The sequence below is a fragment of the Girardinichthys multiradiatus genome, chromosome 3, assembly GCF_021462225.1.
Source record: "Girardinichthys multiradiatus isolate DD_20200921_A chromosome 3, DD_fGirMul_XY1, whole genome shotgun sequence".
In the NCBI taxonomy this organism is placed as follows: Eukaryota; Metazoa; Chordata; class Actinopteri; order Cyprinodontiformes; family Goodeidae; genus Girardinichthys; species Girardinichthys multiradiatus.
Window position 1 is genome coordinate 28,743,948 of NC_061796.1, and position 14,373 is coordinate 28,758,320.

Here is a 14,373-nt window from a genome sequence, read left to right on the forward strand (position 1 = left end):
CCATTCTAGGGTCGCAAGGTTATCCATCCATCTATCCATCCATCCATCCATCCATCCATCCATCCATCCATCCATCCATCCATCCATCCATATCCATCCATCCATCCATCCATCCATATCCATCCATCCATCCATCCATGCATCCATCCACCCATCCATCCACCCATCCATCCATATCCATCCATCCATCCATCCATGCATCCATCCACCCATCCATCCACCCATCCACCCATATCCATCCATCCATCCATCCATATCCATCCATCCATCCATCCATCCATCCATGCATCCATCCACCCATCCATCCACCCATATCCATCCATCCATCCATCCATATCCATGCATCCATCCACCCATCCATCCACCCATATCCATCCATCCATCCACCCATATCCATCCATCCATCCATCCATGCATCCATCCACCCATCCATCCACCCATCCACCCATATCCATCCATCCATCCATCCATATCCATCCATCCATCCATCCATCCATCCATGCATCCATCCACCCATCCATCCACCCATATCCATCCATCCATCCATCCATATCCATGCATCCATCCACCCATCCATCCACCCATATCCATCCATCCATCCATCCATATCCATCCATCCATCCATCCATCCATCTATCCATCCATCCATCCATCCATCCATCCATATCCATCCATCCATCCATCCATCCATATCCATCCATCCATCCATCCATGCATCCATCCACCCATCCATCCACCCATCCATCCATATCCATCCATCCATCCATCCATGCATCCATCCACCCATCCATCCACCCATCCACCCATATCCATCCATCCATCCATCCATATCCATCCATCCATCCATCCATCCATCCATGCATCCATCCACCCATCCATCCACCCATATCCATCCATCCATCCATCCATATCCATCCATCCATCCATCCATCCATCTATCCATCCATCCATCCATCCATCCATATCCATCCATCCATCCATCCATCCATCCATGCATCCATCCACCCATCCATCCACCCATCCACCCATATCCATCCATCCATCCATCCATCCATATCCATCCATCCATCCATCCATATCCATCCATCCATCCATCCATATCCATCCATCCATCCATCCATCCATCCATGCATCCATCCACCCATCCATCCACCCATATCCATCCATATCCATCCATCCATCCATCCATATCCATCCATCCATCCATGCATCCATCCACCCATCCATCCACCCATCCATCCACCCATCCATCCATCCATCCATATCCATCCATCCATATCCATCCATCTATCCATCCATCCACCCATATCCATCCATCCATCCATCCATATCCATCCATCCATCCATCCATATCCATCCATCCATCCATCCATATCCATCCATCCATCCATCCATATCCATCCATCCATCCATCCATATCCATCCATCCATCCATCCATCCATCCATCCATCCATATCCATCCATCCATCCATCCATCCACCCATCCATCCATCCATATCCATCCATCCATCCATCCATATCCATCCATCTATCCATCCATCCATCCATCCATCCACCCATCCATCCATATCCATCCATCCATCCATCCATATCCATCCATCCATCCATCCATATCCATCCATCCATCCATCCATATCCATCCATCCATCCATATCCATCCATCCATCCATCCACCCATCCATCCATCCATATCCATCCATCCATCCATACACACACTCATACCTAAAAGTATGAGTGTGTGTTACTTAAAGTAACTAATTGGAGAGTTCTGAGTTAGGTAGAGCTCTTTATTATTTAAACAGGAAAAAAATACTGCTACAGCTGGCTTAATAGGACTGCAGATGAAAACTAGCCTTAATGGCTAAATCTGGCATATTTACATGTGAACTTGGGCTCATGTTAATTAATATGCATTGTCCCATTTAAAAAAAATTAATTAATAAATTAATTTAAATTAACACTAAACGTTTGCGTTCTGTTCCTCAGCTCAAAGTGGCAGTGTTTTTACTAACCTTTCAGACTAATGGTTGAGGAAGAATGCTAAGACAAAAATTATATGTTTACCCTGATGTGTGTGTAGAACTCTGGACCCATGGCTTCTGATGCAGCCCGTGTGGGGTGGACCTCGTAGCGGTTCAGATTTGACTCACTTTACAAACAACAAAAAAAGAGCTGCATATTAATAATGATGATTTAAAAAAAGTAAATAAAGCTTGTAAATTAAGTTTATTCTGTCCGCACACCTGCTAATGAACAGATCTGGGTCATACTGCACAAAAGTCTGCAGCTGAATGCTGTTGTCCCCCAGAGTGTCCTCTCTCTCACTACTGTCACTGTAAGACAAAAAATATAGATATTAGTCAAAACCTGTGTAGCCGAACCCCACAGTTCTTTGGTATATGAAATGTTTGGACAAGTCTACCTGGTAGCATTGAGCTTAATTTGCACCCGATTGTGTAAAGAGGTGCAGCTGAACTCAAACTCCAACATAAAATTCACCTGGAAACACAGAGGAAAACAGGCTGCTGAAGTGATTCATCCTACATGAAATGCAGAGGAGTTCGATATGATCAGTTTCCTCAGCATGAGGCTACCTTTGACTGAGAGCGAAACACTGGGTAGCTGACGTTACATGAGTGGCTGTTTGAGCCAAGAGTGGTACACTCCATCTTGAAATTGGCATCCTCCTTTGTTAACAGAAAAGGGAAAATAATTGCATTTAGGGGTTGCATTTAAATCATGTTGCATGTGTTAGGGGCATAAAAGCGCATTTTACTCTGATGCTGAGGCTGGAGAAGTGGAGGTTTCGTGAGTAGTGCAGCGTCAGGCTGGTGTTGTAGGCGTTTTCCAGTCTGTTCTGGAGCTGCACTTCCACCGCCAGACGCCTACGCGGGCTGCGAATCACATAAGGCTTCTGTCTGTGTGAGAAAACACGATGACTCACTCAGATCTAACAACCAGAAGACAGTTACTCTAACTGGTTTTAGAGGAGAAAGCAAAGTACAAGAATTTGTTAGTTCTGTACCTTGTCCCCAAGAGGTCCATGTGTGCCTGCAAGACCAGATCTGTTGTGCAAACATCATCTTCGCCACAGTCTTTAAAAAATGGGATCTGGATAAATGTTAAGAGGATGGAAAAGTTTATTTTTGAAAATAAAAATGAAAAATTAGTGGAGCTAACTTTGTGTTGCTTACAGATTTCTTGACATTTATTGGCCAGCCTTCATTCAATACTGGACCCGTCTCTGTGTCATTGATCTTAAACCGCAGTGAGAAGCTGATCGGACGAATATAATCTGCTGTATCCTGTGTAGCAGACAGTGAGACAGTAACCAAGCTAAGAAAAGCCACCTTTGTTTCTTAAGTACTTTGAAAAGAGCCAAGCATAGAATATTTAAAACAAAATAAAATAAAAGTCAAAACATGAGGAGAGATAAACAATATAAACATTAAATAAAAAATAAAGGATGAATAAAACTGACATTGCATACTGTGTGGAACAAGCAGAAGAGTTGTGTCTTAATTGCAGTTTTAAAATGGCCTTTTCGTCAGGATAAAGCATTTTGCCCTAGCTGAAAACTACAGTTGGCTGACATCCAAATCTGAAGAGTTGGACCTACCCAGCCAAGTTGTAATGAATGTATGAATTTCTGTTGTTAAGTTATCTAGTAATTAGATTTGTTTTATCTTTGCTAATTGTTTGAGCTAAAAAAGCTAAAGTACAGTATAAAACCTATGTCTTCTTTTCATTCATACTTTGAAAGTTTAGAAGCATCCAAGGGTTCATTTTCTCTAGACAATCCGTTCCCACATGTATCGAATAATAATTTTTCCGATTTAGAAGCACAAAAACCTGGGTGTCATCTGCATAGCAATAGAAAACAATTGTGTGGTATCAAAGAATGAAACTGAGAGGAGCAGATGCAAAGAAAATATCAGAGACCAGGGGCTGATCTACCCCCCAGCTGCCCGCTACTTTTATGTCCTTAAAAACACTTGTAATTACTAATTGCTTGTTTGTCCAAAAGCCTCTTACAGCCTTCAAATCAGACATTAATTTATGAAAAATGTATAATTGTTAATATGTAGGTCCTTGAAAAACTTAGTTACAGCCCTGCATTAAACACCGTCTTCCCTGCCTGTGTCACAGCCACATTAATGAGGCAGTCAGGCTGCAGCCCAGCAGAGTGGAGCAACTAAGCTGTCTAAGTTTCTGCAGTTTAAAGACAGTTTGTCCAGGTGATGTTTTAACACAACAGTAAAGGCAACTTAAGTTTTCAATGAATGAAATGTCTGCTGAAGTGACCGACGTTCATGTTGAAAAACGTTTATTAATCATTTGACGACAATAACTTAATAGTGTGTGATTTGTGATTTGTTTTGGCTACAAAAAAAAGTGTCAAAATCACAGCAATGAGGCACGATTAAACCACATTACATCCGTTCGGTCAGATCAGGAAAATAATAAACTGGCTGCCATGAAAATAAGATTTTTTAAATATAACTGCTGGTGCGATGTGATAATTTCTGGTTTCATATTGTTATAGACTTCTTGTGGTAATATAAATTATAACAAATGGGCAGTTTTTTCCAAATCTTGATGCTTGCACATTGCAGATAACAATGAAAAGGAAATTTAAATGTGGAGACATTTCCAGTTTCTTTGGCAAAAAAGATGTGGGATGAGAAGGAAGAAGAGACTGTGAGATATGAGGAAGGAAGTATGATGGAGAGACCAGGAGGGTCACAAGTGAAGGAGGTCACTGAAAGTGCAACAGGTAAAGAAATGAGTGAAGATCAGAAAAAATGATGTTAGTGTAAGCGGTAAGGATGAGAAGATTTCAGAGTCAGAGAGAAAGAAAGAAGACAGTGCAGATGAAGCAGATAAAGGAGAGAAGGAAGGCACAGGGGCAGGGAATCCAGCCTATCCAGCTGGACCACCTGGTATGGATTTATTCGCACCACTGCCAGAGATTATCTGAACCACTCAGGCAGTAACGCAAATGTCTACAAATGTGAAAATATGATCCACTGTGTTAAAGGAAGGATCACATGTTTCCGTAAATGTGTAGCCAGAGGGATGCTAAAACCTCCAACAACACAAATTCTCTAATATTCAGAGATTTCAAAACTTAATTAATAATCTCAAGGACATCTATTTGTCTAGAAAGATTTTCAATAGGCTGTAAATAGTTAATTCCAGATTTTTCAGGGGAGAAAGGGAACCCTGGGAACAAGCCTAATGTTGGAGAACACATTGGGGTCCAAGTTAGGTGCTTTTTTTGTCAGAGGTACTGAATATGTAGTTGCGCAGACACTCACATATACGTGGAAAGGCAGTTTGTAACACAGAGGTTTTTTTGTTTGCACTCTTAGTGAAAGCTGCATTTGTCTGTGGGAGCTTTCGTCGAACAGAGCTCGCGCTGAAAACTTCCTGTCATCCAACATGGCTGATACCCAAAGATCTAGTGAAGAAACATAAATGGAACATAATTGAAATTATCACATTAGGCTTATGTATGCACAAATCTATTGTCTCATTGTCTTGAAATCCTCTCGGTAGAAGAAACCCAAATTTGTGGTTTTTCAAATTCAAATTCTAAATACTTTTTAAATAACATCTTCACAGGTCACATTCTCCATCCCAGAGCAATTTAACTTGTAGGAACTGGAGCTTTTAACTCTTTTGACTATAAACACAACATTTTCTCTGGACACGTGAGCAAAATAGGGGTTTTATCTTTTTTTATGCTGTTGTACTATTTTATCTGACTGCTAAAACTGATGTGTTCAGCGTATTCTTATGTATTTAAGCAAAAGAAAATTACCAAAAGTGTTGCTGTGTGATCCAGGTGAGCGGGAAACGGCCGTGAAGCAGGCTGTGGCGTTCAGGCAGGCTGAATCCCTGCCGCCCCTCTGACAAGTCTTCTGAATGACATTGATGGAGTGCGGCTGGAAGGACAAACTCACATTGATCTGGACGATGCTTCGGGAGCTATAAGAGAAGGATTGAGAAACAATTACCAAAAACAAAAAGCTGCTACCTGCTTGTAAAGTGTTGTTTTACTGTGTCATATTATAGGCACACTATACAGTAAAATCTGCTTACCTGAGCAGCACGGCTTTGCCTTGGGCTCCCACTGCCAAATCTATCAGCTCATCACCGTCCAAATCCATCTGTGCGCTCACACTACGGCCAAAATACCGCAGAGATGGCGAGAGGGCAGACCCTAATATGTGCTGGGAGGAATATGTGCTGTCATTTTTTTATTTTGGAGCCACAACCTTTGCAATATGTTAAAGTTATCTTTACAAAGAGTTCCTCGGGATACCTGAAGGTTTGTGTTTTGATTTCTGGCTTTCATAAAAAAATATTGACCATTTTCAAGGAATATTTTTAAATGTTGTTTAGCCACTTAAATCTGAACTGTTAGTCATTCAGGTATTTAAAGGCATTCTTTATTTCAGGTGATTTTAGTGTCAACTCATAATATAAAGCTGAGCAAAGATCCAATTTTTATTATGACTTTTAGGCAGTTTATTACTAGCAGTTAGTCAAAAAGATATTATTTGTTCATATATCTGTGGTGAAATATTTAAAAAATACCAAAGATAGCACAGTTTGACACATTAAATAGTTTCTTAGTATCTGCAAGGTAATTTACCTAAGAGCTAATAAATCAACTCTAATTTTATTGGTCCCAAATTTGGATTTGCAGCAATTTGTCAAATACACACATATACATAATAAAAGTGAGTAAAACAATGTCAAGAAATTAAATGTATGCAACACAGAACCATGTTGTTTTGTATGACATTGTCCATGCAATGATTTGAAAAGTAAAATCTGAAAATATAATTCTAGGTTAAAAGAAATAAGAATTGACTAACAAAATGCATTCAGTTGGGTATAAAACACAAAAGGAAAAAGCAAATGAAAAGATGGTTGCCACATGAGCAGCATTTGCCCTCATCAGCTGAAAACATGGCGCACAGTGGATGATCATCTTAAAATTGATGCTTCTCTTAGGTTCTGTGTCAGATATATGCTGTTTTTTTTTAGATTTTGACATTTCTTGTTTTTCCCTCCACTCATACAATATCATCAGGTACAAAGACTGGACATAAAATGACTTGAAAAGCAGCTAAAGTCCTGAAAAGACCTTCATACACCCTGAGAAATTATTGATCAAGAAGACTTCAGTATTTTACAAAAAATGCAATACTTTTGCACAGTAGCGTACTTAGATAAGAACTACCTGTTTATAATCATGGAGGATGTAAATATCGTGTCCATGGTAGACATAAATGGCCCCTCTGTGTTCATCCTCCAGCGGAGCTCCAACCACCAGGTCAGTAAAATTATCTTGGTTCAGGTCTGGAGCAGCAGTCAGTGCATAACCAAACCGGGCATCTTGCGACTTATCGTCTGATTTCAGAGTACCATTAGATATAAACATTCCCTCCTGGAAAAACAAGAATGGTCGTTTTAATAACTAGGATATATTTTTGTTATAATTGCATGTTTAAAGTGTGACTCCATTGTTACCCCACTGAGGGTGTAGATGTAGACTTTTCCAGCTTCCTTGTTTCCTGAGCCAAGATACATGGGAGCAGCAACCAGGAGTACATCAGTGATGCCATCTTTATCGATATCTAGCCCACACACTTCACTGCCATAATAAGATCCGATCTGAAGACAGAAGCATGCAGTTTCATTTTAATACCAGCAGGTGGAGCCCTTGCTCTGTTGTTTGCAATAATTATTGACATTGGAGAAACATTCAACAAAAATACTTCACCTGTTCTCCATTCAAAGCCTGTACGATGTCAACATAACCATTTTCATGGAGTTCAAATAAAATGACTTTGCCTTTGTGTTTAAATCGAGGAGCCCCAGCTACATACAGCTTCCTCCAGTCACCAATGACCACAGATGACACTGTGTAACCTGCAAGCAAACAAAAACAAATCAGACAACGCTGGGCTATTTGAGTGAGTTCGACTCAACATCCACAAAGGGCTACTTAATTAAGAAACTGTGAGCTGATTTTCAATTTGCATAAAGTTTTGCTTCATTTTGATGCAACTGAAAATGTGTTTTTACACAAAAACATGACCTTTAAATGCTGAAAAGTGGATTGCTTTTGCAGCAGTACTTAGAATAGACTAATAAATGTTGACGCATAATATAATATGAGTTTTTTTTTAGCATGCCTGGTGGATGGAGTACTCTAACTTAGTTCAGCTTCACCATCTTTAGACTTCCTTTTTCTGGTTCACATGAGTCAGAGCTATATTAATAAAGACAAATGTCACAATCACGGATGTTTAAATGCAGAGTGAAGAATATAAATAAACATGACAGACGTCAGCAAGCTCCACTGAGAAGTATAGTTTGGGCAAAAATTAGCTAAATTATCTTTTTTTTCCGATGTTGTCAATGGCACAATTTCACATAAGTTGCAGTTGTGGCTAGGGGTTATTTTTGTGTTTATGGGAAGCCTTATTTGGTCCTAAACTCTGAGTTTGTACCTGGCAAAAGAATTAGCATGTATCATCTTCATCGTATCTTACTGTCAAGTTGTATTCCACCATTTAATTTATTAGGTTAATTTCTGTTTCTTTCAGAAAACTTTACTGTCTAAAATTAAGGACTTCTTCATTTTATTCCTTTATAGAGTACATTTAAAACAACACATGGTCTCTTAATCAGCCAGAGGACAGCATTTGTCAAAAGAGACATATTTGAGAAGTTTTTTTTAAAATGTTAATAGTCCTGGGCAGATCTCACTTGAAATTAGAGACCTGTTCCAAAACCTTGAGGGTTTCGAAAAGAGCCTGTCCACTATTTTTAGCCTGAACTTGCAAAAAAGATTTGGTTTTGACGATCTCAAAGTTCTGGATTGCGTGTAAATGTTCAAAATATCTTTAAGATATTGAGGAATATATTGTAATCCATGAAGACTCTGGTAAACCCCCCCAAACAAAATAAAAAATTAACAAAAAAAACAGGGTTTCTGGCAATAGAACATAAGGACCAATGGTACTGTCAAAGCCATCCCAGACTGTTGAATTCCCAACTGCAATAACTTTAATTTCCATTGAAGATGGTATGGTTTTAAATTGGCAAACTGCATGCATCATTAGCGAAGCAATAGGAGGAGCTGATGTATTTTCTGAACAATGATCTGAGTGGTAGGAAACACAATGAAAAAGGATGGGGCCTAAAATGAAACCCTGAGGCACACCATAACAAAAACACCGATGCTGCCAAAGAATACTGACCAAGATGAATGAATGTCATGTTTGATAAATAGGACTGAAAATAATAATAACACAATGCATCTAATACTGCAAAACATTTCCAGTCGAGATAAAAGTTTATCATACACTGTAACAAAGCATCTATTACCATGCAGAATTCATAGGTAAAAGCAAGCCACTAAAGCTTTTCAAAGAGTAATTTCCGTACTATGTTTAAGTTGAAAACTGGACCAGATCTTTTCAAAAATACAATGGGAGTCCAGATGTGACAACAGTTTTTCACAAACAACCTTTTCCAAGAAAAGGCAGCTTTGATATTGGCCTAAAGATGGATGAAACACAAGAAACATCAAGGTTTCTGTTTTTGATGAGCTGCTGTTAAACATCATGTGTGAAGGCAGCTGGAACACAACCAGATGCCAGAGATAAGTTTATTAGGCAAACAATACGGGGGACTGAAGCTTTTCAATGCATTTATGTTCTGTTAGGTTGGGATGCAAGTGACAGTTTTAAGTTTCTAATTTTTGTGATGAAGGAAAGGTGCCGCCACCTCAGATTGTACAAAAACCACAGGGCATTTCAAACATTCAGCAGGATCACAGGCATTTATAGATGAGCAAAGCCTAATAGCTGAGATCTCATCATTAATATATTGAGATTTTTTCACACAGTGAAGGTTCTGCCCTGAATGCAGATCAATATAGTACACCAAACATTTCAATCACCTATGATATCAGCAAAAAAAACCAAAAAAAAACAGATTAGTTATATCAGACTTGTCTGTGAAATCTTTGTACCTAAATAAGCAGCATGATTTTTGAGCTCCAAAGGAAATTCACTTTCAAAGGCCTCTCTTGGTGGCACAATTACTCCATTGGTTCCTTCCTTCAGCACTCCTCCATCCCAGTCATAGGCGCCCACAATCCCAAACAAAATGCCATCCTGAAGAAATTAGTTTGGATTAAATGATGGACATCTCATCTTTTCACACAGGTAAAAAATAAACACAAGTAGGACTTACATTCAATGTGTGTGTGGAGAAGCCAATCTGAGACATCTCCATGTGGAACGTGCTCTGGTTGTATCCCAGGGTACCTAAAGGAGGACAGCATGTCAGATCTCTTGTTTCTCGCCATTCTTTGCTCCTATTCTCCTCCCTTCCCTTTCCTTGTTCTGCCTCCCAGGATCTGATCTTCACATCCTCAAAGGCCCATGCGTGACAGACATTTCCTTTCATCCTGTCCCTTCCTCTTTGATTTTCCTGAACATTTAAGGGTGGCATCAGTTTTCAAAGGCCTTCCTCTCAACTTTCAGCAACTACTGTGATATTAACCGTACAAAGTCCTCCCACAGCCTCTGCCAAGGAATAGGTTTGCTTGCTCATATGTTTACTTGTTCTAATAAACAAAAATAATTCTTTAAAACGTTTATTAGGATTACCTTAGTAGATGTCAACTTTTTCCCAGTTCTCCCCTTGTGTTTGGTTTATTGTCTTTGTATTGAGTTTTCAATTAGTACAACCTTTCATACTTTTGTTGACTTCTTAATTTTTCTATTTCTTGTTAGGGCTACACAATATCAGTAAAACATGCAATTGTAATACTGCTGCTAAATATTGCAATAACAATATCAGTTACAATTAGGTCACTGTCATAGGCACAAGCATGAGATAAAAATTGTTAACTTATCTGTCAGTTACATGACATTTTTTATTGCTCTTATGCATGTGCAGTCAGTGGGGAAGTTGGTGCCACACTGTGTTAAGTAGGTGGCCCTGCCTGTTGCTGGGAAGAGGAAGAGTATGTTACATGATTGGTAACACTGTCACCTTCCAGAGTGAAAATTCGATCTCCGAGAGCATCCACAATGTCATTCAGTGCAGCTTCATCGGTCACATTGAAAAAGTACTTATCATCTGGGTCACTGGCGATGTACTTAATCTCATTAATGAATGTCTCTGGATCCTGCTGTTTGCGGATGTAATACCCCAAAACCTGAACGGCAGTAAAGAAGAGAAAATAAAAGAAAATATATGAAAAACAAAGCAGTAGGTAACACAAGGCCAATAATGGGATCATAAAAAGTGGACTAAACAGAGATCTCAAAATAAATTAACCGTTAAGTTTCAAATGGACAATGTAAAGCCCAAGTTAAAGCAGAATACAGAAACACAATTTATGGATGTGCTTTGGAGTTTCGTCAGTAATTTCCCCATGGCAACACATTAGTTGTAAAACACAAGGCTAGAGGAAACTGAAAATAAGACTGATGCAAAAATCCATAACAGAAACATCGGCTTGTGGTGTAACACCTGAAGTACAAATAAGAAAATTCCATCAGAGAAACCAAACCTAAAAGTATTTCCCTAGTAAGTAAGTAAGTTGGCTGCCAGGTAAACTAAGGAAATTCTCTGTTTTGAAAGTGTAGTGGGTGTAGCAGGGTGTACTGTGTCATGTGAGGAGTGCCTCCTTATAAATATGTGCATCAAGATCCTATAGAGACTAAAGAATCTTGAGGCAACCACCCTATGGTGAATTTTAAAAACTGTCAAAGGATATGAAAGAGGGAGAAAAGAGGGAGTAGCATTTCCCAAACTGTGTCCTCTGACATTGTTTTAAATATAATAGCATCCATGCAATGCCCTTAAACTGGTCATGTAACAGACATCTTATTAACATCTGCATGTCATTGATGTATAAAACAATCTGCTGTTACTGCACTGTACTTTCAAGAGGTCTGACCTCTTCCATGAGACATTTTCCTGTGCAAAGCCAAAAAGTGCATGCAGTGCAGAAAATGTTAAATCATAACATACCTGGTGTTATAGGACACAGTTAACTATCATCACTTTGACTTTTTACCATCTGAGTCCAAAGCCCCCTTTGACTTCGGTTTATTTTGGACACACTATGCTTGGTGTTTATTTTTTTGATGCTTACACTCTGTTGATTGCGCATTAAGACTGCCTCATAGCCTCCACGTTCCTTGACCATCTGAATGCAGTTAAATAGCATCAAATCTGAAAAATCCAAATCCATTGTACAGATAAGCATGACCCTACAGAACTCCTGTTACTACTCAAATAGGTTTTTTCACCGGTTTCCCAGCATTCAATCATAATACTACCTCCACAGATATTGTATCTGGACTAAAATGCTTCCTTACAATCTTTTACTACAAGCTTTGTAGTAAAAGAGTGCAGGTACTAGTCTGGCCAGCTTGCAGTCCAGACCAGACTGTTGAGCAATTGAAGCTGTACATCAAGCAAGAATAAGAAAGAAATCCACCGACAAAGTTTCCAGATGCTTCCAGATGCTTATTGAGTGTTACGAGGAAAGGTGATGTAACACAGATGCCCCTGTCCCAGCTTTTTTGGAATGCTTCACATTAAAATGAGTGAATATTTGCAAAAACGTTTGAACAAAAATTCAGTTTGAACAATAAATATCTTGTTTTTGTAGTGTCTTCAATTGCATATAGGTTGAACAGGATTAGCAAATCATAGTATTGTTTTTATTTACGTTTTACACAACGTCACAACTTCAACTTAATAATTGCCCTTGGCAAATATTAATGGTTACTCTTAGTCAAACCAAACATATTGTGGCACATCACCCTCATCAGACTCATTACAGAGTCTTAAATTCCAATTGGACATCATAAGATTATTGTGTTTCATGGTTTTCTATTGCTCCGCTCTGAATCAAGCTTATTTTTTCTTCATGATTTGTTTTTTTCTTCTGTCTTCCAACCAGACCACATGTAGGTCTGCCAGACTGATACACACAAAACGGCACAGACTCTATCTAATCCACACTCAGCTCTTTTCTGATTATCTGGATTAATTCCAGAATCTTGGAAAAGGATGAAAAGAGATGGCAAAACATTGATCTGGCTATAAACCTATAATCCTTTGCTTAATTTTTTTTCTTGTCATGCAAGATCTTCTGTTCCCTTGCTTCTCCTGTTTGATGAGGAGGGGTCCTACCACTAGTCTTTGTCTGACCCTGCGATAATACACCCACTGAGCGTGCTTTTGTGTGCAGCATCGAAGTGTCGGGTGGAGCTGGAAAGGAAGAGCTTTTTGTTCCTAGCTGGCTATTTCAGTGGGCCCAAAGGGTTCATTTGGTATTTAGGCACTTATTTTGGGAGAGTTGTGGTGATGTTGTGCGGTTGCTTCTGGGTGTTTACAGAGACCATACCAGATTTGCACAAAATGGGGGGAATGTCAGGGTTGCTCTGCACCCTCTGAGGATAGTGTATGTTAATTGTTTGTGTTATTTTAACAGTTATTTATAATTAGTATTATACAAGGTATAAGGAGCTCTGAAACCAACGAAAAGCAATACAATTATTGAGGGCTGCACCAATAGGTGTCAAATATTACTCACAGCAATGGCGTATCTAGTGATGTTTCTGCTTTCACATTCCTCTAGAGCGTCTGGCAGCTCGTCCCCGTCGTGTGACTCCCCATCTGTGACCACAATCATCACCTTGGTGGCGCCCTCCCTCGCTCCACGCTCAGCACTGAATGCCTCTGTGCTGAAAAAGATAGAAAACAGCATCGGTAAAGCTGCTGATCACACCAAACTGAGTTGGATTTGAAACAGAAAGAAGCAGAAAAAAGTGCGGTTCTGAAACGTGTGAAAGGGAGGAAACCCAGGAAAATCCAGTCACTTGGGTTCTTACAAGGTCAAAATAAACATCCTCTGTTATAATATACAATATCAAGGGCTTCTCTGAAGAGAATAACCAGCTAATAAAACACAGAGACCCGGCCCAAGTTCCATCTGGAGCCTTTCAGATCTTTATTAACGACACTAGACACACATACTCTAGCTGCCATGTGTCACTACGCACAGCGACCACATTTGTGCATTCCCTTGTAGTTTAGCTCTAACCCAGAAGATGAAACCCAAATGACAAATGCACCAACGGTCTCATGCCGCACCCTGTTTGTCTGCAGGAAACCTGTTCCCAGTGGGACCTGGTTCAACATTTCAATAAGTTTGGTAAGCCTCAGACCAGCACCCCCCCACACACACACACATACACACACACATACACACACAGTGCCTAGTCACCCCTGGTGATCTCAGTCATTTC

The 14,373-nt window shown here is 39.7% G+C and overlaps 1 protein-coding gene across 1 annotated transcript in view; it reads right to left on the reverse strand.

The window, feature by feature from the left end:
• itga10 (integrin, alpha 10) overlaps window positions 1–14,373 on the reverse strand; it is a 52,465-nt gene that overhangs the window by 3,693 nt on the left and 34,399 nt on the right. Inside the window, exons 8-24 of the mRNA XM_047356314.1 lie at window positions 13,659–13,809; window positions 11,096–11,261; window positions 10,289–10,362; window positions 10,065–10,209; window positions 7,803–7,951; window positions 7,550–7,693; window positions 7,260–7,466; window positions 6,110–6,240; window positions 5,829–5,995; window positions 5,323–5,465; window positions 3,196–3,306; window positions 3,027–3,112; window positions 2,778–2,919; window positions 2,596–2,688; window positions 2,424–2,500; window positions 2,245–2,334; window positions 2,066–2,150 (exon numbers count right to left, since the gene is read on the reverse strand). Of these exons, the coding sequence (XP_047212270.1) occupies window positions 2,066–2,150; window positions 2,245–2,334; window positions 2,424–2,500; window positions 2,596–2,688; window positions 2,778–2,919; window positions 3,027–3,112; window positions 3,196–3,306; window positions 5,323–5,465; window positions 5,829–5,995; window positions 6,110–6,240; window positions 7,260–7,466; window positions 7,550–7,693; window positions 7,803–7,951; window positions 10,065–10,209; window positions 10,289–10,362; window positions 11,096–11,261; window positions 13,659–13,809 (2,161 nt within the window). The remainder of the gene's footprint in view (window positions 1–2,065; window positions 2,151–2,244; window positions 2,335–2,423; window positions 2,501–2,595; window positions 2,689–2,777; window positions 2,920–3,026; window positions 3,113–3,195; window positions 3,307–5,322; window positions 5,466–5,828; window positions 5,996–6,109; window positions 6,241–7,259; window positions 7,467–7,549; window positions 7,694–7,802; window positions 7,952–10,064; window positions 10,210–10,288; window positions 10,363–11,095; window positions 11,262–13,658; window positions 13,810–14,373) is intronic.